At 39.2% G+C, this 24,685-nt stretch overlaps 1 protein-coding gene and 1 pseudogene across 1 annotated transcript; both read left to right on the top strand.

The window, feature by feature from the left end:
* The first annotated feature begins 1,382 nt into the window (after positions 1-1,382).
* LOC131239182 (UPF0664 stress-induced protein C29B12.11c) lies at positions 1,383-11,863 on the top strand. The gene is made up of 5 exons (XM_058236748.1): positions 1,383-1,653; positions 3,916-4,027; positions 11,181-11,252; positions 11,359-11,579; positions 11,680-11,863. The coding sequence occupies exons 1-5, from the start codon at positions 1,544-1,546 to the stop codon at positions 11,786-11,788; spliced, it is 624 nt and encodes a 207-aa protein (XP_058092731.1). The 5' UTR covers positions 1,383-1,543; the 3' UTR covers positions 11,789-11,863.
* An 8,439-nt stretch (positions 11,864-20,302) lies between these two features.
* LOC131239180 (jasmonate-induced oxygenase 2-like) lies at positions 20,303-24,302 on the top strand (annotated as a pseudogene).
* Positions 24,303-24,685: the final 383 nt, after the last annotated feature.

Here is a 24,685-nt window from a genome sequence, read left to right as displayed (position 1 = left end):
TGAGTATGTGGGGCCCACTGTGTTGTATATGTGAATCCCATCATGGTCCTTGGTTCCTAGGCTGGCTGTGGTTGAAAACCTCCTATTGAGTTTACAAAAATTTTAATTTATATTTTACCTTCATCTAGGTCTATGTGGCCTTATAAGCAATGGACGAACTAAACATCAGAGAGTCTCAATAGTAGACGTTATAATCACCACCGTTTCAAATGATTTGGTACACTTGAGTTTTTGGACATGCTTCAATTTTAAGTTCATGTTGAAAAATAAGAAAACATGTATAAACATAAACAAAGCAGATAAAGCACATCATCATAGAGGCCCCATGGAGGTTTTTTTTTTTTTTTTTTTTAAAAGTTTTTTTTACACACACCCCCTGCACCCATGCACACTGTAGTGGGATTTCATCACCTACGAGTTTTGGAACCCAAGGCCTCCTGTTGAAACTCCTCAAAGTCTGCCACTCGGTTAAGGTCCGGAACCCACAGCCTTGACAACGGCAAAGGTGGGTGGGATCCCTCGCATTGGAGCCCACCCACTATCATCATTTTTGAAAATTCGGTTTAAAGCATAATCCAAGAATGTAGGTAATCCTAACTCTCAGATAAACCACAATACAGGAAACATTGGTAATTGACTGTTAAAAACTTCACATAAACCACAAAGTTTTGAATCAACCAGATATTTGTGTCATTTCTCCCTTAGTAAGGCTTTAGTGACCTTGTTAATAGGTTGGATGGTAAATAAACATTTTATTGGAGGTTATGGAGTTTTTGACATTGGCATATTCAATCACTACTGTTTTCATTGTAAGATGATCCATTTTGAAACCTCATTTTAAGCGTGATAAAAGAATGAAGCAGAGCCAAATCATTCTTGGACCAAACAACTAGAAATAGTAGTGATGGAATCTCTACCATTAAAAACTTTATAGGGTCCACGCAAAATTTTATTTGCCGGTTGATAACGTCACAAAGACAGAGAAGAAGTGACCACATCAGAGTTTCAACTCCTGGTCAAGGGTTCGAGTACCCATAGGTGGTGAAATTCCACCAGCGTGAGTGTGTAAAAAAAAAAAAAAGTGACCACACAAATATCAGCTTGATCCAAAACTTTCGTGGCACATGAGAAGTTTTTAATGGTCGATTACCACTGTTTCCTGTATTACCGTACACATGAGATTTGGATCTACTTCATTTTTGGAATAATGCACTAAAATGAGTTTTCAGAACGGATGGACGGCGTGGATATAAGGCATGTACTTCACAATGGGCCCCATGTTCAGCTCGGTGTATCCGGGAAAAGAGGTTTATAGGATAAGCAATGAGGTGTACCGTTTAGCAATCCACATGTATCCAGAACCTCCTCTGTTATTTATTTCTGTTCGGGATTCTTCGATACCATAGATGCCGGAAGGTGTTCTCATTCTCCCCGTCTTTCGAATTGGGAATTGGAGAGAATAAAGCGAGGCATATTCAAATCATCAACATCATCAAAAGAGAGAGAGAGAGAGAGAGAGAGAGAGAGAGAGAGAGAAGGATAGATGGCTGTGAACCCTCAACTGTTTGCAAATGGGATGCCGGTCCCTTTCGTCAACGAAATGTTCGTCTTGTCCCGCGATGGCGTTGAGTTAAATGTCGACAAGATCCCTGGGTCTCTCTCTCTCTCTCTCTGGATCTTCCTACCTTTATGATTCTTTGATATATCATCTTATTTCTCCCGATTTTGAATATATTTTGAAAGAAAATAGAATCTATAACCCTCTATTAGGCTGCCCTCTGAATTCAGCTGCACTCTTTCCAAGGACACCTTCATTTTTATTTATTTATTTAACTTGTGTGGTTAATTGCAGTTTCTTGATTCTGATTCTGAAAACGGGAGTTTTATTTATTTATTTTTATTTTTTATAATTTATAATCTTAAGAAATAAAAGGGTAATTTGTTTATACCATCCATCCTTTCTGATAGACACGTGCCTCACCTATCCATTTCTGTAGCAGGTTTCCCTCTGATTTTCTGTCATTTATAAATACCCCCACCCCATGTATAAACCATGGGGTTGGAACGGGATTAGGTGTACCCATTTCCAGCACTTCCAAATCCTAATCCCGTTCCAACTCATTAATTCACTTGCCCCTTTTTTACTACCCAAAACCCATCCCAAACCTCCAAAACCCTTAGATCTATAACTCAACCCCAAAGTTCTGCCTTATTCTTTCATGTTCTTTCTTAGAGATGTCATGGATAGGACGATGTTCATATGCCTCATATAATTATACCTTTTTGGACTCCCATGCCATTCCATATCCATCGCCTTATTCCTATCCGGGTTTCTTCAATGATGAAGATAATCCCAAGTATCATCCTAAGTCATACCAATCTTCATATGTGCCTCATGGCGATTCCTTGCAATGCCCTTCTAAATTTAATGAACGATGACAGCCACATGTTGGTTATTGAAAAGCCTCCTATCACATGGAAATGTCAGTGACAGCTAAGAATGTTCAAGAGATGTGGGAGGAGAATCTATGAAAACTCAACAAGGGGATTAGAACCTTCAAGGAAGATTTTGTAAAATAATTCAAGGAATTCAAAAGGGTGATAAGAGCTTGCTTGAAGCCCTTGATTGAACAAGAAAAGTGCTATGGACTTCAATCCATTGTCTTTGGAGTTCCAAAGAACAACATGTCTGAAGCAAATGTGGCGACTCAAGAGGAATTCACTGTTGGCTTGCTCGATGGATCGATGGACCCCTACTAATGGATCAACAACTCGATCGAAGGAAGTGCCAATGAAAATGGATGATCAACCATCAAATGACATGGTAGAGGAGATTGAAGGATTAACAAGTTTGGACGATTCGATGGTTGAAGAGATGGATAGTTTCACAATTACCACGGTTCCATCTCAATGTTAATCAAGGCCCACAATTACCATGGTTCCATCTCAAATTTTAGATTTGCCTCTTTTTGCCTATGTCCTAACATGAGGCAGCACACAAATGTACAGAGTGTTCTTCACAGTCAATGTGGTGGGCTTCCTCAGTCCTTGTTGCACAACTCCCTAATTCTACTGTCGGTGTGGCTACATGAGGGGAAGCAGGAGTGGATTACTCTCATGAAAGGACTGAAATGACAAATTTGGCCAAACACTGCTAATGTTATATATAAATATTATTCTTCAAAAAAAAAAAAAGTTATTTATAAATATTGCTATATGAATACTTCTAAGGTGCTCTAGCTTATTGAAAGTTTTGGGAAGTGCCACTTGTTTTTGCACCCGTTCTCTGTTGCTTACCGCAAGAACACCTCAGTGCTGCACGATGTGGTTGGAATGCTATGGTTTGCCTTGAGGTGTAAATGTTACTCCACTTCTGAACAGTTCAACTTAATTGCTAAAGCAGTGAGGAAGTCCATTTGTAATTCATCACCAACTCCTATCTCATAAGTCTAATGTTCATGACATTCATTTTCCAACTTCATCAGTTTTTTTCCCCTAATGTGTTGTGTTCAGAATTGGTTACCCCTTTTGCTTCTATACAAATTATCCATAATCTCTATTGTTTTGGTGTATGTTTAACTTTAATTTAATCATTGTGTTATTATTAAGTGATGTAATGCATGCTAGAAACATTGTGTGTTGCTGGCTTTGTATTCATATGTTCAAGTTCAAAAGTTAATCAGAGCATATTAAGTTAGTTTGGTTAATTAAATAGTTTTTTAAAAGGTTTGATTGATTAAATAGTTAACACTTCAAGAAATTAAAGTGGGAACATGGTACAATCTGTGCACCTTGCTAAAAAATAAAATACAGTAAAATTCATGCAATAGAATACCTCTGTCATTTTCCTTAATTTATACATCATTCTGAGAAGTAAAATCTGACTACTTTTTCTTGTATGTATGTTTTCATCAGAGCTAATGGGGGTAATGTCAACGTAAAGGGGACCATTTACTTGTCAAATATACGCATGGTGTTCGTTGCAAATAAACCTGTTGGGAGCTTTGTCGCTTTTGACATGCCACTGGTATGTGCTTCTAACTGTTATCTTGTGTTACCAAAGTAGCTGAAAAAATTATGGCCTTATATACAACTGAGACATGCTGCAATTCGTATTATTATTATTTATTTATTTACTGCTTTGGTCAGAGGTAGGGAATTTTGGTGAGAAAAGTCAACTATTTCTAGAGATTCGCAAAAGCAAAGAAAAAGGTGGGTCTTCTTGGACCCAAATCTTTGAAGGTTCTTGAACCTTTCAAACAAGATGCTGGTGCCAGATGGCCGATTCTCAGAGAGAAGTTCAGATGGTAAAAGGAGATGGTGATACAGAAGAGGGGGCAAGAGGAGATGGTGACGATGAACATCCGAACCCAGGTCATATCGAGTAGATGTGCTATGGAAGAGGGTGGCATGGGTGGAACAAAAGGAAGGTTCAAAACAGTCATGGAGGAAGATTGGGTGGTGAGGAAGGAGAGGAAGAAGCTTCGAAGAAGATGTGAAGTTTTGGATGGAGCTTGATTTGGAAGAGGAGTTTGGAAAGATGTTAGATGATAGGGATTGTTTTGTTGATGATCTGATGAAGAAGAAATGCAGATGGGTAGATCATTCAACTCTCAAGATGGATGGCATGGATAAAACATATGCATCATGGTGGCTCATAGAGCACCATTCAATAGCAATTGGACGATGTCCTTTTTTTTGGGTTCATGCTAAAGCATATATACTGCATCGATACGACACATACATTGAGATAGGCCCATGTTCAGGGTCTCATCTACAAGTGGTCCACTTATGATTTGAATTTGCCTCATGGATATACAACAAATGCATAGAGGTGGGTCCCACATCTTACAATTTACGATACGATACGTTTTATCCTCGATTACGGTTCATGATTCCGAAGATGTCAGGTGCAGCTTCCCCAAAAGATTTCAGGCCTATAAGCTTGTTGGGAGGGCCTTACAAGATTTTGGCAAAGGTGTTGGCAATGCGGTTGACAAAGGTTATAGGGAAACTCGTTTCAGATAATCAATGCTCCTTCATAGCAGGTAGATAGATTATTGATGCAGTTGTATGTGCTAATGAAATTCTGGATGCTAGCGCTAGATCAGGCTAGAAACACATCGTCTGTAAACTGTATATCGAAAAAACTTATGACCACGTAGACTGGGGTTTCTTGCAGTATATGTTGCAGCGCATGGTGTTTGGGGACAAGTGGAGAGCTTGGATAAGGGAGTGTACTGTATCAGCTCATTTCTCCATCCTTTGAACGGTTCTCCAAAAGGCTTTTTCAGAAGTTCCAGAGGTTTAAGACAAGGAGATCCTCTTTCCCCCTTCCTTTTTCTGATTGTGGGGGAGGCCTTGTCTCGCATGCTCCTAAAAGGGCAAGAGGAGGGCATCTTATGAGGGATCGACATAAATGGTATGTCAACGCCTATTACGCACATCCAATACGCGGACGACTCCCTTATTTTCTCCAAAGCATCGCCAGAGATGGTCCTCAATTTGCGAAATACTCTTCTTTGTTTCCAAGCGGTCTCCGGCTTGAAGGTGAATTTGAACAAATCCAAAATTTTCGGGATCAACATGGACAGAGCGGAAGTTGAAGGTTTTGCTCATCTTTTCGACTACAAAGCTAATTTTCTTCCTTCTTCTTTCGTGGGCCTGCCGTTGTGTGTCGGAAAACCTCCCAAAACTTTATGGGACAAAGTTATAGCTAGATTTCAGTCGTATCTTTCCAGGTGGAAGAGGCAATATCTCTCGTTAGGAGGTTGTCTTACGTTGATCAAAGCAGCTCTCTCCAATCTCTCGATTTATTTTATATCCCTCCCCAAATGTCCAGCTTCGGTTAGGGACTCAATAGACAAAGTTAGGTGAGATTTTCTATGGCAAGGTAAGGAAGTTGGGAAAAAGTTTCATCTCTTGAAGTGGTCAAAGGTATGTCTCCATCTGTCGGATGGGGGAGCTGGGGTCAAAGATCTTAAAGTGATGAATAATGCTCTCCTTGGCAAGTGGATCTAGAGGCTTGGGACTGAACAAGACTGCTTCTGGAGCTCTATCATTAAAGGAAAACATGGTACTTCCCATGGTGGCTGGTGGACTAAAGAATTACCATCCCACAAATTATCACATATTTGGAAAGGAATCATGAATATGAAGCGGGTACTTCTTCCATGCATTGGTTTTGTTCTTGGCAATGGTTCCAAAATTCAGTTTTGGGATGATATCTGGATAGGAGAACAAACGCTTAGAAGCAGATTCCCTTTCTCCTACCGAATAGCTGAGTCCAAGAATTCGTATGTTGTTGATCATTTCTATGAAAAGGATGGTAGAATCGTTTGGAATGTGACGTGTAGAAGAAGCCTCCAAGATTGGGAGATCCCGGATTTTATGGGTCTCCTGGAATGTCTCTATACTGCAGCCCCCTCTCTCTCGTCCCAAGATTCAATCTTCTGGAAACCGGACAAATCGTCTTCTTTCTCGGTTCGGTCTCTCTATAATCAGATGCACAGACTGAAGTACACTCCCAAGCATAATCTTTCCTTCCTCTGGAAGTACGATGCCCCCCCAAAAATCCTAGTGTTTGACTGGCTAGCAGGGAAAAAGAAAATTCTCACGGTGGATAATTTGAGGAAGAAAGGGATGGTCCTACCCAATATATGTCTATGTTGCATGCGGGCTGAAGAGACGGTGAACCATCTGCTGCTTCACTGTCATTTCGTTCGTCTGATCTGGGCAGAGAGATATTAAATGGTTTCAATTTATATTGGTGCAGCTCGGGGGAGGTTAGCCACTTCCTTCAAGCGTGGCGGAGTGCATATTGGCAAGGCAAAGACGATGATCTGGTGAATGTCTGTTCTTGCAGTCTGGTGGTCAGTGTGGGGGGAGAGACAGTAGAGTTTTGAGGAATATTTCTAATTCGGCGGGTTCTGTGGTAACTAAGGCCAAACGTCTGATGATAGAGTGGGCCTCCAATGTTAAAGGCCTTCATGGTCAAGACTTTTTCTTCATAGGGCTGTAACTGTAGGCTGCTTTCTCAGCAGCCTCTCTTTGTTTTTTGCCTTTTTCTTAATGATATCCTTCATCTTTTTTTTTTTTTAAAAAAAAAAAAAAAAAAAACAATTATGACAACATTGCTTGCAGCCTCTTTTATTGCCTTGATTCCCAAAATGGATGGTGCTGAGAGTCTTAAGAATTATAGGCCTAGAATAGTCTCGTTGGAAGTCCTTATAAAAATATTAGCAAAAGATTTTTCTAGAAGATTAACATAAGATCTTGGTGAGGTGATCTCACATTCTCAGTGGGCTTTTGTTCATTGTAGCCAGATTCTTGATGGGGCTTTGATTGAGCGCATCAATTGTGGGGCCGAAACTGCTGTTGCGTTCGATAATGTAACGGTCCGACTGCCATTACTGTTGTTCAATACCTTGCTTTCAAGTGTTTTGGGAACAGATAAAAGTTGGCCTGATAAGCTCAAGTGGCAGAATTCTATGAAAGGGACGTTGTCTAAAGATCTTGCGGCCTCTTTTATCTCTAATTCCCAAAAAATGATGGTGCTGAGATTCTTAAGAATTGTAGGCTGAGAACAGTCTCATTGGAAGTCCGTAGAAAACTAGTGGCAAAAGTTCTTGCTACAAGGTTAAGTTCTTGGTGGGGTGATCTGTTATTCTCGATGTGCTTTCATCCATTGCAGGCAGATTCTTGATGGGGCTTTGATTGTGCATGAACGCATCAATCTGACACAATGAGAGTAGGCCAAGCATTATATGCAAGCTTGAAATATGAAAATGAACATGTTGATTGTGAATTCTTGTATTATATGTTGAGGATGCTTGGTTTGGTATCAGATGGTGGAAGTGGATGTAGGTTCGTCTCAAATTAGCCCATATTCTCTGTTTCTATTGACAAGTCATCTAAGGATTCTTAAGGGGGTCAAGTGGATTACGTCAGGGGCAATGTTTTAAGTATCGACAATATCGGCCAATATATCCCCTGATATATCTTGTATCCCACCTGTGCGATACGAAACACACAAGTAGTGGGATATATCCCACATGTTCGATCCAATAAGCATTTTCGATTTTTGATCCTTTTTTTTTTTTTTTCCGTAAATCATGTTAAATCAGTGTCAAATTGTTACAAATCCATGATTTTTTATGTTTTGTATAAAAAAATCATGGAATGGGAGCTTCAATTTTGAGATTTTGAGGAGATGGGCTGAGTTGCAGAAAATTGGAAAAAAAAATCCAAAGTTCCCAATTTCTCTCAAATTGGTTGCAATATGTGTCCAAACATAAAATCAAACATGTATGTAACCTGATCTAGTGATTATTCTTTTGCTTTTGAATGTTTTGCTTGTGTTTCCACACGTCTTCTTACATTTATAAATTATTTGAATAGAATATGAATATACTTGCATCAATTCAGTTAGACAGTGCATGGATTAGGACCCCATACAAAGCAAACCTATTATATGCACTTGTTTTTTGTAATGTTTTGATTTATAAGTGTGTGCTGATGTCTTTTTTAACAATCACTGAAGTTTCATTGAAAAAGTCAACTAATTTCCCAATGTTCCCCCATGTTTCCAACAACAGCGATACATACGCGATACAACTGATATATCCCTTGCAATAACCGATACGTATCCGTATCCCAAGGGGTGTGATACGTAATGCGATACTGATATTTTGAACACTGGTCAGGGGATCCCTTATCAGTTATCTCCAATCCTCTTTTTGGTGGTTGCAAAAGCTCTCAGCGGGATGCTGGCTAAAGCTAATGAGGAAGGTCTCACTTCTAGGTTTCAGGCGGAAAATACAAAATTTCAGATTTATCGTCTCCAGTTCATTGATGATTAGTGATGTGAATAGGCGGCAGGTGGAATGTGGATAACTTGCGGATTATGGTCAGATGGTTCGAATTAGTGTCGGGCTAAAAAAATCAACCTGTTGATAAGTGAAATGTTGGAGATTAGCATGAGAGAGGAGGATCTAGTCATACTTGCTAGGAGGTTTGGTTGCAAGGTCAGTAAGCTCCCATCGACTTAATCTCAATTTTCCCTTATCTGCTGCATGCCAATTGTGGAGAGGGTAGAAAGGAAACTTTCAGGATGGAAGAGAAGATACTTGTCTTTGGGAGGGCATACCACCCTCATTTCATACTCATCGAATATGCCAATCCATTTATCTTTTTGTATATGCTGGATTATGTAATCCAAAGTTTTGCCTTTCAAGAAAGCAGTAAAACAAAGTTTCAAAGAGTTCAAAGGGATTTCCTTCGGGAAACATGGGTGAAAAAATGCAAGTACCATCTTCTTGAACAGGGAGAAGTTTGCAGGCTGAAAAGGTTAGGTGGAGCAAGTATTAGATCATTGAAGATAGTGAGTTTGGCTTTGCTCAAGAAGTGGCTTGGGAGGTTTGGAGGGAATAACATAGCTTGTGGAGGCATGTGATATCTTGTAAATGTGACTCTACTAACGGAGATTGGTACACAGTATTCTTCTCTGTATAGGGTTTCATGGCTATGGAAAGCAATAGCTGTGGATAAAAATGAATTTGCAAAGGTGATTGTCGGAAAGATTGGGGATGACACTCATGCTTGATCCTGGGAAAGTGTGACGGTAATGCTTTATGTCATGTTTTTCCGTAGTTGTATCAAGCGTGAGAAGAAAAAGGCATCTTGATTTCCAAAGTTTTAGGCAAGAGTGGTGGGCCAGGTAGGGTGTAGGCAGATGATGTAATCGGGGACTTCGACTGTCTCATGAGATGCCTTAATCGCCTGGTCCCAAGCGATGGGGAAAGGGATGCATGGAGTTGGAGCATCAAAAGAAATTAGTAGTTTTTTGTGAGATCATTTTATTCTATGTTTGATGGGAATTTAAATGTTCAAAGATGCCCCCACAGCTTTCATTTGGTGAATTCTCTGCCCGAGGGTGGTAGGGTACAGCTGATTAGTGGCAAGAGGCAAGGCCCTAAAAAGTAATCAGTTGAGTAGTAGAAATTTGAAATGTTTGCATTCCCTGTCTTTGTAATGAGGAATGTGGACCATCTACCATATGGATTGTGGATTCTCTTCAGAGATTTGGCTGAGATTTTTGGTCTTTTTTGAGATGGACTGGGGGAGACTAGGGTGCATCCATAATTTTCCTCGAGTTTGGCAGGGGTTTGCATGGGCAAAAGAAGAAAAGTTCTATAACATTTTAGTCTCTTGCTGCATTATTGTCAGTTTGGAGAGAGTGGAACAATAAGAACATTCTGTTACAAGGTTGAGTCATTCCAGAGTGATTCAGGGATTTAGGAACAGCGTTATCAGTTAGGCTGCCGGTGTTAGGGTTTTTAAGGCATGAACAGGGAGTCCTTTGATGTATCTTTGGGGATGGATTCTGCTTTTCTCTAGCCGGATGATGCCTCACCATCTTAGCCTTTTTGGTACACAGGAAGGAGGGCTTGATTAATTTACGATTACTATTCAAAAATAAAAACAAAAAACCAAAGCCTGTAGCAGGTTCTCTCACCTAGCCAAAATATCATGAAGAGAAACTTGAGCCGAAATCTTTACTAACATAACTGGAAGAACAGAGGAAAAATGCACAAGCTGATAACCCTCAATGCGACATGGTGGTCATCATGATGCATTTCAGATGTGTCAGCGACTCTTCCTTGTGATATGTATCCAGGGTGCGCCCCAACAAAACCCTCACATATAAAAGTTAATCCGCGTTTGCCACTCCTTTGAGGGGCTCGATAGCTTGGTATGTGGTATACATATGATATGAAGACTTGCAATTACAAGCTATGGGTCATATGCTTGAAAAGTTAGCCATTTGTAATATCGATTGTCACCCTTTGTTTGATAATAATCACATTGCACTCATTCCCTTTATAATTAAAAAAATAAAAAAAAAAAAAAATCTCTCTTTCTTTGTTGCTTATTTTCAGTCTTTTAAAATCATTATATTCCTGCAGTCCATGCATTTAAAGTTTACTGCTCATTGCACTTCTTGCAGCTTTGTTAATTAGCGATACCGCTTGATGTATCACTGTTTTGATAGAATGGGGATGGCTGTACTGAAGATATTGGCCTTCTGTACAAGGACTCTATAGACTGTTATACTTGGGATTTATAGAACCTCATATTTGTCCAGATAGCAACTCATGTGAACTTTCTATCTTTTGTAGCTTTATGTGCATGGTGAAAAATTTAACCAGCCAATATTCTTCTGCAATAATATATCTGGTCTTGTGGAGCCAGTAAGTATACGAAAGCAGAATTCTGAGTTGCAAATGTTCTTCAACTCTTTTTTTTTCTTTCTTTTTTTTGACAATCTCGATATTCATTATGACGTGACAATTGCAGGTAGTTCCAGAAGATCAGCACAGGGCCCTCTATTCCACTCACTCCTTTAAGATTTTGTTCAAGGAAGGTGGCTGTGGAACCTTTGTCCCACTCTTTTTTAATTTGATTGCTTCTGTGAGACAGTACAATCAACATTCCTCTTATCCTTTACCTGACGCTTTGCCACGCGTGGATCCTTTACAAGCAGCTCAAACTCCCGTGGATGAAATGATGCAGCATGCGTGAGTACAGCACAAACATGCAATGGATTCTTGTCTGCCTTCTTGTTATGACCTCATTTTGCATCATTCATATCCATCTAATACAATTTTTTGTCTGCAGATATGTGGATCCTAACGATCCTACGAGAATATTCTTGCAGCAGCCGACATCAGAATCTCAACTGAGGCGGCGTGCTTACCATTCCCAACCTGCAGAACAGTCGATATGATTAGGGGTGTTCATGTCTGTCTTTTATTGGGATTTGTTTTTGGACATAGATAAAAGCAAGCTGTGTATTGCATAACTAACTATTGCTATATCCTATAGTATATTCAGTTAAGAACTTTTCTAGCTGGTAACTGTCTTGGCCAATCTCTCAGCCAGCTGCTTTGGCCATCTTACCTTTTCCCGTGGAAACTCGAGCCCAAAGACCATTGGTAAGCAGACACTGCTAGTGTCAATGGCACACTCCCATCTATCAGTCCTATTGGTGCACACTTATTCTGCTTAGGTGTCTATCTTGCTTCAAAAAACATTTAGCTCCTAGACACGTTGGTCATAAAATAGCTCATTTTTCTACAATTTGTTGTGGATTCCATTTCTTGCTTCTTTTGCAAACTAAGAATCAAACCTCTTTGAATACAATTAATTGGTCTCTTTAGATCAAAACTAAACACTTAAACAGGCATGTATATGGTCAGCACCTCCTTGCTTTACAAACTGCTCACCTGAGCAACTGTGTCTGTTCTAGCCTGATATTTGAGATAATAGCTTTGCTGCTTGGGGCTATGAGCAACTGTGTCTGTTCTAGCCTAATATTTGAGATGATAGCTTCAATGCTTGGGGCTGAACGAACATTTAGTTCGAAGTAAGCATTGACCTAGTCACAACTGGGGCACAGGGTAGTTCTATATTTTTGAGAGTGAATGATGATGATGATCTAAAAATAACACTGAACCTTTCTTAAAAGAAGGAATTTAAGGCGTTGGAGAAACCCTGTTTCTAGCTAAATTGACATCGAACTGCATCGGTAGTTGGTGAAATCTAGATCATTTATAACATGAGTGTTATTAAGTAATGGTGTTTCACATATTTTTGTATGTGCCTTTGGAGCACCATAAAGTGAGGATATTTGTCTTCTATTCTTATTTATTGCATTTTTCTCCGTTATTCTCATTTATGGTTTTGTTTCGCTCTTATAACAAAATAAACAGTTGTTAGAGTAAGAATTTTTCCTTTGATCATCTCATTCTCCCTCGTTCAATCCCTTAACGGTTCTCTCTTCTATTTCTCTAATATCATGTGTTAACATGGTATTCGAGCGGGACTGGGGTTAACTTCACTATCTTAATCGTCATCATGCTGCCGCCAACGTTTTCATCTCCACAACATGGACACGCAATCATCTCAACACTGCCATCATCAGAGTGTCATAATCTCCTACCTAACGCTACAAGCCAGACATATTGTCCAAATGGTACTATCCTCCTAGGATTTGATGTTGAGGCACCTGTTGTAGATAATCCATCTCATGATGACTGAGAAAGCAATACTCAAAAAATAATACCATGTGACTTCTTGTTTGTAGCTGATGTATTCCATGATGAATTGGGAGAGTGGGTATCTAACAATGATATCATGACATATGTAGTAAATTTTTTGCGCCTGCTGTAGATGATCTAGATGATCCATCCCATGATAATTGGGAAAGCAATAATTTAGCAGTGATCTTATGGTGCATGATGTAATGACCCATCTCATGCTGACTGGGAAAGCAATAATCTATTATAGTGAACTAGTGGCGTTTGTTATAATTAATGATCCAATCCTGTGTTGACAAGGAAAGAGATAGTCCAACAATGATGTCGTGGCTGCTGCTGTAGATGATCAATCCCATAGTGATTTGAAAGACAATCATCTAACAATGACATCATGGCACCTTTGGTAGTCCCATGATGGTTGGGACAGAAATAATCTGATAATGATGTAATGTGTACTTCTCTTCCTGATGCTAGGGCAAGATGATGGGCATTTGTGAGATCTACGCTCTAGGTGAGGGGGAGTGTTAATAGCATGTCACATGGTAATATGAGGCCTGTACATGGTGTGTAGAGACATCTAGAATGGTCTAGAGCCTGGTAGAGTTCTGTAGGGAATTCTTGAATGCTCTAGAATTATCTAGAAGCTTTCTAGAGGGTTCCTGACCCCTGGTTGAAAGGCACATGGCACTATCATAGTTATTAATGAATATGATTTTAGAGATTTCTTAGGGAAGGCTCTTCACTTGAGACTCACTACTTGGAAGTTGTAATCTTCTCGTCATGGTGCAATAGAAAATTTTCCATTCACTCGACTTGTGTAGAATTATCTAGAAGCTTTTTAGAGGGTTCCTGATCATCGGATGAATGACACATGGCACTATCCTAATTATTAATGCATGGTTTTAGAGATTTCTTGGGGGAAGGTTCTTCAATTGAGACTCACTCTACAAGTTGTAATCTTCTCGTCATGGTGCAATAGAAACTTTCCCATTCACTCTCTTGGTATACTCCTGATGGGTGGTGGAAGTAGGAGTTAGGCTGACTCCAATAGCATTAGGTTTTGTGAAATTAGCACATGGGGTGAGGGTGCTAAGGAGTTAACGAGTATCATGACAGTCTGCCTTGATAAATCTGGGTATTTGCATGGAAAGAAAGTGAATCAAAATAAGGTCCACGCAAGGTTAGGCTAGGATAGGAATTGAGTAAGTGGTTGGAGGATGCATTAGGTCGGTGCTGTTATGTGATGTCGAAACTTTTTGAATGGTCACAAGAGGCCGTTTGAAATTGGGTACAGAAATGGAACTAAGGTATTAGGAGTGCTTTGAATGTCTGTATTTCAAAACTGAATAAACATGATATAAAATGGAAAAACCAATGTGGCTCAAACACCAGTTGGAAGATAAAAACAGTACTGATCAGAGTTGGAAAAGCATCAGGAAGGAAGCTGCATCAGGAACAAACCATGTGTGCCTCCACTTACATCAGTTGGATGATGATGATGATGGCAGCAGTGCTGGTGGTTGCTGTATCACTTTCCGCCTGTTGATAACAAACACAGACATATAGAATCATTCTTAGAAAGGCTGGACTTTTCTTTCTTTGGTTCTCTTTTTCAACAACCAACAAGCTTAGTGGTGAGTGTGATGTCGCTGGGATAAGTGACTGTGGTGCTGTGTGACATTTATTGAAGCTTGTGTTGGGATGATTTGTTGTTGGACCTTCCTTTTTAATGTACTTCTAGTGAGCTACGTGGGCTATATATATATATATATAGAGAGAGAGAGAGAGAGGAAAGAAAACCAAAACTTAATGTTCTTATAAATGAGACCAAAATTCAACTACAGCAGTGTTTGGTGACACCATCACTAGAAGCTGTTTTAAGATGAACGGTTCTATTGGACCGATATGAAAGATTAGCAGTCCTATTAGTCTAAAGTTGAATATCAATGGTCCAATTGGAGCCCGTCCCAAAGATGAACAGTTTGATGGTGATGAAATTGGAGATTAACAGTAAGCGAGAAGTTTTTTTTTCTCTCATGTTCCTTATAACTTATTTTTGGGTGATGTAGTTGGGATATCCAAGAGAGATATCTGGATGATTGTACTTCCATTATCTTTATTGTAGTGGATTTGTGCCAGACTAGGTCTTATGATTTTTCCCTTCACTCCAAAAAATCTTGATATCTCTTACATCCTAAATGTTTGATGATTTGTTTGTTTGTTTTAGAAGTAATTTTCATCATTAAATCTTTTATATTGTTAATCACATTGATTTGCACATAAAAAAGAAAAGATGTGTGGTTTCCCTGCATTGCACTGTTTAAGGCAGGTTTTAAATCTCACCCCCACTGATTTACATTTTTATTTAAATTTTTTATTTTTAGACAACAACTTAGCTAAGTCAACTGCACCCAACAAGTGTGTGAAAATTGGCCCAGTCAGATTCAATACCAAGTTTCTCAACGATTCAACTTGAATTCTCACTTAGTCGAGTCAACCCGATCAAGTGTCGAGATGAATCAACAACTTTTAGAACTGAGAGAGAGAGAGAGAGAGAGAGAGAGTAATCCGAACATGAGGAACAAGAGTAGCAAGGCCACAATTTTGTTCCAATTGGATATTGAGATAACCATGTAACACCGGTAGACAGGTGCAATGCACATAGTTTTAGACATTAAAAAACAAAGTGCTACAAAATTTTGCCCCTTTTTGGTCTTTCCTCCCCTTATGGCAGAGGTGAATGAAAATTGCAAGAGTTTTGCAAAAAACCAGAAAAGGTTGATTCGGGAGAAATCTGTGTTAAGCTATGCCAAAGGAAGAGGTTTGCTTCAATCCGTCCTGTATTGTTGTAAATGTGTCGGGATCCTAGTTAGCAAAAGTATATTTATCTAAGAAAAGGGGGGAAAAAAACAAAGCACTTGTGTAATTGACCAAACATTAAAAATTTTGCCTAATGAGGAAAATAGGAAGAGATGATTTTGGCACAAACTGAATTAAGCATGTTTATTTATTTATTTATTTATTTAATAAATAAAAACATTTTATTCAAAAAAATAATAATAATCAGGGGCAATTCAAAAAATAAAAATAGGTGGTTGTCACCCATCAATAAAATTGAGCAAATGGGCAATTTTTTTTTAACAGAGATGATTAACTTTTACAAGGGTTACTTGGAAAGTTTGGATTTGAGGGGCAAGGAATACTGTACGACTATCTCTGTATATTATTATTCATACATATAGAAATTCTATTTATTTAATTAAGAAATTTTAATCTAACCTTATTTATATATAATATATACACACACATATGCACATTTAAAACTGTTTTTATTTTATTTTATTTTATTTTATTTTAAAGTCTAAACCGTATGGAACCTGAACTCTTCATTCTCAGAATTTTTGGAGTTTTTTTCCTTTTTCTTTCTTGATAGCAAATAATTGACTAGCGCACTGAAAATTTCAAAGCTGATGAGGAATGACCGGTTTATTTCTATATGCAGGCTCTCTCAAGTGGAAGTGGATTGCATCCGAACCTTGCTCGAAAAATAAGTCGTCCAACCAGATTTGTGGGGGTACACTATGATGTATCTATTTATCCACATTGTCTATCCCTTTTCTCAGATCATATTAAGGTATGAGCCTAAAAATGAAGCAGATCCAATGCTCTAGTGGACAACACCAGAGATGACTCTTGCATTTGTTCGAGCGGAGATCTAGTCAAACGGCTTATTGTCCAAGCAGAGTAGGACGTAATCTTTTTCTCTTTCAAGTAAACTCAGACGAGACCTCCCAGTGGGCAACCCTCGCTTCACACAATCCCATAGTGGGCGCCACCTACACCTCACAAACCCCACCTCAGCATGGAGATATGGTATATCCTTGGAATCACAATAAGATGCCCTCGTATCATCTACCCACGATGGTGAGGGAACATTAGGCTCTTGCTATGATACGATTTTGACAGTGGATAACTGATTGGCGCGCCAAAAGTGAGAGTTGATGAGGAATGATCGGTTTTATCCATATATGCAAGCCCTCTTAGGCAAACTCAGGCGAAACCTCTTGTGGGCAACCCTCACAGTCTTAAAGTGGGCCCCACCTCATGGCCATTATGTATCTCATAGATCCCACATTGTGGGCATTCCACCCTAGTATAGAAATACGGTACATCCTTGGAATCACACCAAGATACCCCTAAATTACTTAATTTTTTATGATCAAGACCAAATTAAACATGAACAATTTCTATACTAATTTGCTAGCTATGGTTAAGGACTAGTTGGATTTGGAGTCACAATCAAGGATACATCTTGTGGATTTGGATGTGTTATATTTATAAGCCTTGGATAAGTGAGCAATAGAGTTTAAGGAGATGGTTCATATTTAAAGGAAAAGAGTTAAATAAGTAAAGATTTATTTTATTTTAAACCTTTAAAAGAGAAAGTAACATAGATGCAAAAACTTGTAAACATGGCAATCCAAGGATAGGTACATTTCTTAAACTCATTATTGTCATTCTCATACTACATTGATGCCACTTGCAACTACTTTGTATAGAAGAGTCGTTAAAGAAAAAAGAAAGCTTATTAATCAAGCACGTGTAAATTAAAATAGAAATGAAAGGGTTGCGTATCATGAATGATGTTGCCAAAAAAATGAATGAACGAGAGAGAGAGAGGTAGCGAGGGTAGCCGACAATTTGCAATCAAAGGCACATATGCAGACTCAATGGTCAATTGTTACTTTTCCCTTCTCTTTTTTCTTCTTGTTTGAGTTCACACCCATACCCTCACCTACCTCTCTCTCTCTCTCTCTCTCTCTCTCTCTCTCTCTCTCTCTCTCTCTCTCTCTCTCTCTCTCTCTCTATATATATATATATATATAGAATAATTGGTGGGGGTGGACCATCTCTCTCTCTCCCCTTCCTAAAAATAAAAATAAATCTCCAGCATGTGACATGAACCTTTTCTTTTGTTTGCCTGACATGTTCATTACGTGATGGATCCCCTCATCGGTCGGCCCACACCCACATAAGATTGATGGAGTATCTTTACTTATTTGCTCTCATCCACCCATTTTTCTCCTCTTCTTCGCACCTGTCACACGTTTTTCTTTCATTGTCCAATAAATCCAATGATATTTATGTTGACTCTAGCTATGCCAGCTGGCCATTCAGGCGGAGGAATTAATCACCCACATGCCCACAGCTTCTCATCTCAGCATTTAGGTTTGGGTGCAACTCCAAGTCCAGACAACCTAAAGACTCCACCCTAGCTAAACAACCCAACCTATAAACGCATATGCAAAATAGCCAATAAAACATATCAAAGTTAGTCCGTCTGAGTTTTGGACCATGCCCTAAAATGTGCTGGCAAAACAGATGGCATTGGCATAGATAAAACACATACATCACAGTCCCAGGGAATCTTGTCTTGTATTATTTAGATGAGTAATAGGTGGATAACTGCAATTATACCGTAAATATATGTCTATCTATATATAACTGTAATTTTATCAATGAAAATTGAAAAAGTAGGCCGCTATCAATAACCCCAGCTGAGCAAGCGTCCAAAGCTAGGATTCTTCAATCAATCGATCTGATTTTGGTTATGACTCCATCATGATATAACTTTAATTTGGACAGTTTAATAACTTAAATTTGGGCGAATTAATGCATGACACGTGCATGCCGAAATTTAGACAGTTTGATTTCGGCTAATGCATGACACGTGTATAATATATATGCGGATAAACAATCAGAGTCTGTCCTTAAAAAGGAGTAGGCGACTTTATGTGATTTTTAGCAGACTGCCCTACTAAACAACCCCACTAAACGGAAGGACAGGATCATGTGCCGGCTGCCACGTGTATGTGCACATTTAGTGCAACCAAGGTGAAACCTGTTTCAAGAGGACGTGGATTGCTTACTTGCGGTAGGGATATGATGAGGTCATCACCGTCTTCAGCTCTCCGACTCCTCACTCAGCTTCCTCTAACAAATATATATTACAATCCTTTAAAAAATAAGGTTAGGATGGAGTTTTAAACACAAACTCTAACTCAAAAACGTAACTTCTATAAATGGTAAGCATCCAATTTGACATAACATGTTATTTTCCTAACCTTACTAAGCCCTTTTTCGTGTTTGGTGCAACTCCTACAACGTAAAAGATCAAAAGTTAGTCTAACTAAAATTTATTATTTATAGTAAAAACTAAAATAAAATGAACTTTTGTGTGTCAATATGATGGAATCTCACAAATCCAGTGTAAGCAATCCAGTGTACTAGGGTTGGTTGGCTAAAGTAGATTATTCTACCTTAAAATCATATATAACATGTCTAAAAACTCATCCGAGTTTGCGAGATACAACTGTTTTAAGGTTCTATCAGTCTAATTATTTTAGCCTTTGATTAGACCTTCTCGGGTCCATCTTTGCCATGAAAGTATTTGCAACCTGCTGTACATTACTAGCCCTAGTAAGTCATGCTCTATGGACCCCATAATAATTTATGTGTTTTATTTACACCCGTGAATCCATTTTTGGAACTCTTTTTAGGATGAGTTAAAAAGAAACGAGGTAGATCAAAATCTTAGGTGTACCTTAGCACAGTAAGGTAACCGGTGGTGACTAACGCTCACCATTAAAAACTTAACTGGGTCACAAAGGCGTTGGATCAAGCTGATATTTGTGTTTTACTTTCATTCATATCCGTGTAACCTTTGCAAATAAACATTACAGCTGAGTCCTAGAAAGTTTTTAATGGTGCACGTTTAATCACACTAATTTCCTACGATGTGGCCCGCCTGAGATTTGGATCTCCTTCATTTTTGGGTTCATCCCTAAAATTAGCTGGCAAAAGTGATTAAATGGTGAGGATGAAATGAATAAATCATGATGGGACGCACATAGAACCGACCAGGAGCGACGTGGTTACAAGATTAACAAGGTCGTTGTGGTGTGGATGGGTGGGGTGTATGCACGCGTGTAGGGTTTTGGATTCACAAATTAACAGAAGATATATGGATGTGTATATAAAAGGAGGAAGGGAGTGTGAAGTTGAAGATCGACATTGGTTTCTTATATTAGGAGCATTCAGCAACGCCAATTAGACAAGTGTTTGTGTCTAGTTGCCTGCGCTAAGGATCCAAACCAAACCAAACCAAACCAAACCAAACCAAACCCATTAAAAAAAAAAGAAAAAAAGAAAAATATATAACATCGTGTCTATGCAATCAGACATGGATGAATATGCTTCTCTTCCTCCTCCTCTACTGTTGGAATGGCCTGAACCGTTCCAGTGGGTACAGGAGCTTGCTGAGAGTGGTATAACATCCTTGCCTTCTCTATATATAGTGAACCCCACCACCACCACCACTAGTAGCAATATTGGAATCGACAAGGAGGCACCGCCAGTGGTTGATCTAATGACCATGTTGGAAGAGGGAGGTGGGAAGATGAGGGAAAAGATGATGGAGGATATGGGGAGAGGTTGCAGGGAATGGGGAGTTTTTCAGGTGGTGAACCATGGTATACCAAAGGAGATGATGTCATCAGCTATGACCACTGTAGAAGCTTCTTTCAACTGCCAATGGAGGAGAAGCTCAAATATGCTAATGATCCAGTCACATATCAAGGGTATGGAAGTCGATTGGGTGTGCAAAAAGGCATCACTTTGGATTGGAATGACTATTACTTCCATCATCTCCATCCCTTGTCTCCCTCCGACCCTCTTCCCAAATGGCCACTTCGTCCTCCCCATTACAGGTAGCTTCCTATACTACTTGTGTGTGTGTAGAGAGAGAGAGAGAGAGAGGTGATCAGTGCTTCAATTGCATTCATGCATGAGAGAGAGAGAGAGAGGTGATCAGTGCTTCAATTGCATTCATGCATGAGAGAGAGAGAGAGAGGTGATCAGTGCTTCAATTGCATTCATGCATGCACCATTAGTTAATATTAATCATTTTTTTCTTTTTTACTTCTTTCATTCCTATTGATGAATTCAATTAAGTCAGTCAAGCAAAAGTGGTGTTATCAGATTAGTGGAGCTAAGAGCATTGTTTGGATTGCAGGTGAAAATGGGAAACATATGAAAAATAATAATAATTTATGTAATGATTATATTTCTGGAGTACTATCAGAACAACGAATTCCATTTTTATGGGGCTTGTTTGGATAGCCACTGAAAATTTTATATTCATCTCACCAACTGTCATTTTGTACCTAATTCACTATAATTTAAATATGAAAAAATAGTAATGTTTGCTACTTGAAATTCACTATTGTGTTATCCAAACAAAACAAAAGATTCGAATAATGGAAAATCCTTTCCATCATTCAACAATTATTTTACTTGCCGTAATTAGCTAACATAGGTTGTAATTGCAGCCACAATGTTAGCCTTCTGCCGGCCATGGTGCATCACGTTGGGTGATCTATGAGAGCCCCTTCTAACTACTCATCTGCAAATGACAAATACAATCACCCCACGCTCACCATAAACTACACGTGCAAGGCCATGGTCGCTCATCACGCAGGCAGATTTTTTTTATTTTTAATTTTTCCTGTTAGCTTGTTAGTACTCCTGTCAGTTCACACTTCACTGTTAGCCACCCTTCCTGGGAATCGATACAAGACCTCAGTGTTGAGACGAGGTATCTTTCACTCAGTCTACCACTTGAGCTATGGATCAAGATGTATCACGCAGGCAGATTGATTACTATTCCAGGGGCCCAAAATCCATACCACATGTCACATGTGTAGTTTGTAAAAGATATTGATGACCTTCCACATGCATTCAACCATCATGTAGCCCACCTGAACAGAGAACCCACCTTATTTTTTGGATGGCACAGTCCCTATGTTACTCCTTATTGTGCATGTGAGCACGTGTGGGCGCTTGCAAGTGGAGCTTCTTTTTTTTTTTTTTTTTTTAAGACAGAAGAGGGAAAAATACTCGTTGACTTCGGTGAAAAGAGAACATTCCTTGAGACTTGATAGGAGGAAAGGCTCGTATTGCGGTCAACGACTAATTAGGTAGAATTGTACAATTTTCTTTGGGCCCTCCCTGTTGGACCATTCCACTTTTTATTTTTATTTTTTTCCTAACCGTCCTCTTTTCTCCTTCAAGTGTGATCTTCCTGATGAAATGACCCATTTGATCTTCTGGTCAAGAGCATGTTCATAGTACACACTACCTGATGAATGGTCAGGATCTCTGACATCCATGTGATCCAACGATGGGAACAAGGCTCAACATGGTATCTATGATGTGTGTGCGTATGTAGAAAAAATTACTCTTGAACAAATACAGAAACTGCCGTCCAATGCTTTGCACGAAATGCTCTGATTTTCCGGTTTGATAAGGGGAGCCCATGGTTTGGTAATATAGATTATTGGTCTGCTGCATGCCTGCATCCCATCCCGTATAAGATATGGATTATCTGCTCCATATGACAGTTATAGCCTTCGGATTTCTGTCCCCTGGATACTGTTATGACTGCGCTAGCTTACGAGGGCCTACCTACAACTGACAAAGTACCACATGGGGAATAAGTGTATCAGATGCATGCACCCCCATAAATCCGGTGTGCCACCTGAAAATCAGACCAATTCAAGACTTATGTGGGCCACATCAGAGAGAACTGTCCCAAAAACCCTAAATTCAGATGGTATGGTCCACATGAGTTCATCCTTGTGTGGCGTATCAGATGAGTGGACTGGATCACATGTACACACCACTGTGGACCCCAAATACAGTTTGGAAGATTCTAATGGTAGGATTTCCCATCTTAGCTATTCCTAATGGTGTAGCGCATGTAAGGTTTGAATCAGCCTGATTTTTTAGCCGGATTCAAAACAGAAGGTGGCACTCCTGATGTACGAGGTGGATCCCATGTAAGGTGTGAAAGAATACATTGAAGATTTTTTTTTTTTTTTGAAAAGATGAATGTGTGAAATACTTACATCTCATAAGTTTAAATAATATAGAATGCCCATTTTATATATACAAATAAGATTAGTTGTTAGAGGGAACAAATATCCTCCATTCATGACATGAAATCACTGGTATATATATCTATATCTATCAAGTAAGCCAATTGTAAAAAGCCTCTATGCAGCAACTATTAAAAATGTAGACTTGTTTCCTAATCTTCCTATGATCTGGTAATCATACTTACTAGGAAAGCAAAGAGAAGATATTGATATTGATTTTGAAGCAGGAAGGTGATAGGAGAGTATGGGGAGAGGTTAGTGGAGCTGTGCAAGAAGCTTTTGAGGCTGTTCGGGGGAGGAATTGGGCATTGGTGAGGAATGTCTCTTAGAGAGATTCGGTGTGGAGGAAGGTTTGGCTGCTTGTTTCCGCATCAACTACTACCCCAAGTGCCCTCAGCCTGAATTGGCAATTGGTTTGTCTCCTCACACCGATCCCGGCATTTTCACTGCCATGTTCCAGAATGATGTTTCTGGCTTACAGGTCTTCAAGGATGGCATTTGGATCTCTGTTCCTCCCATTCCTGATGCCCTCCTCTTCATCATTGCTGACCAACTCGAGGTTGATTCATTTTCACTTTTTGCATCATCTTTTATTTATTTGTATCCATGATCTCATCACTATCCCATGTATATACAACAAATACAGATACTTTCAAATGGAATTTACAAGAGCGTGAATCACAGAACAACTGCGAATGGAGATAAAGAGAGGATGTCTATGGTTGTGTTCTTCAACCCAGAAGGGAACAAGAAGATAGGACCCATGGATATACTGGTGGAGCGTTGTGGAGATCTTCGTTTATACAATGATATGACTTTCAATGACCACCGCAAGCTCATCAGGACTTCAGGTGTCCGCGGTGAGGCCATCTTGGATTCCAGGTCCACCACCAAAGATAGTCGTCAGCTGAGCCGGGCCTTAAATAAATTCAATTAGTAATGATCCTAATGGATTCAGCACCCACTCTCTTTGCTGCTAATTAAATACACCTACCCATCTTTTTATATCATTCCATTCCATAAATCAAAAAACTCTTCTTCACTTAAAACTACAAACCTATGATGTACTGTTTCTCTTCTTTCTAAGCCAGTATGAGTTGGCAGTTGTTTGCACCGTTTGTCTCTGGCTTTGTTGGGGTGTTCTTTGCTGCCCATTCTTTCTTGTAAGCTTCTTCTATGTTGCAATAGAATTTACTTTTTACTTGGCTAGTAAAAGAAAATACATCATCACAGCATTCTACATGAACCATCTCTACTGTGAGTTGACCGTGCATTTTCCATACTAGCTAGCAACACCGAGCAATATCTTCTACTACAGTTCACATGCACTATGTATACTGGTGGCCACCTTCCACATGATGCCCAACCATGATAAAACTTGTCTAATTCCTTCACTTGTGTGAAATATATATATATATATATACATACATGGTTCGAACAAATACAAAACCCCGGATAAAATACAGGAAAGTTCTCAATTTTCCTTGATGGAATACTGCCATTCAAACAAAACTGAAAATCGAACAAAGAGGCACCACAAGAGCATCATCCAACAGGCAAAACAATATCTTTGTTTTTGTTTTGGTA

The sequence above is a fragment of the Magnolia sinica genome, chromosome 3, assembly GCF_029962835.1.
Source record: "Magnolia sinica isolate HGM2019 chromosome 3, MsV1, whole genome shotgun sequence".
NCBI lineage: Eukaryota > Viridiplantae > Streptophyta > Magnoliopsida > Magnoliales > Magnoliaceae > Magnolia > Magnolia sinica.
The sequence above is the reverse complement of the archived record's forward strand: the minus strand, read 5'-3'. Positions and strand labels throughout refer to the sequence as shown.

Bases quoted from the DNA above. Each gene is read 5' to 3' on its own strand.
- LOC131239182 (XM_058236748.1), top strand. From the start codon at position 1,544: ATGGCTGTGAACCCTCAACTGTTTGCAAATGGGATGCCGGTCCCTTTC. The intron at 4,028-11,180 runs GTATGTGCTTCT...TATCTTTTGTAG, and splicing joins TCGCTTTTGACATGCCACTG to CTTTATGTGCATGGTGAAAA. The intron at 11,253-11,358 runs GTAAGTATACGA...TGACAATTGCAG, and splicing joins TATCTGGTCTTGTGGAGCCA to GTAGTTCCAGAAGATCAGCA.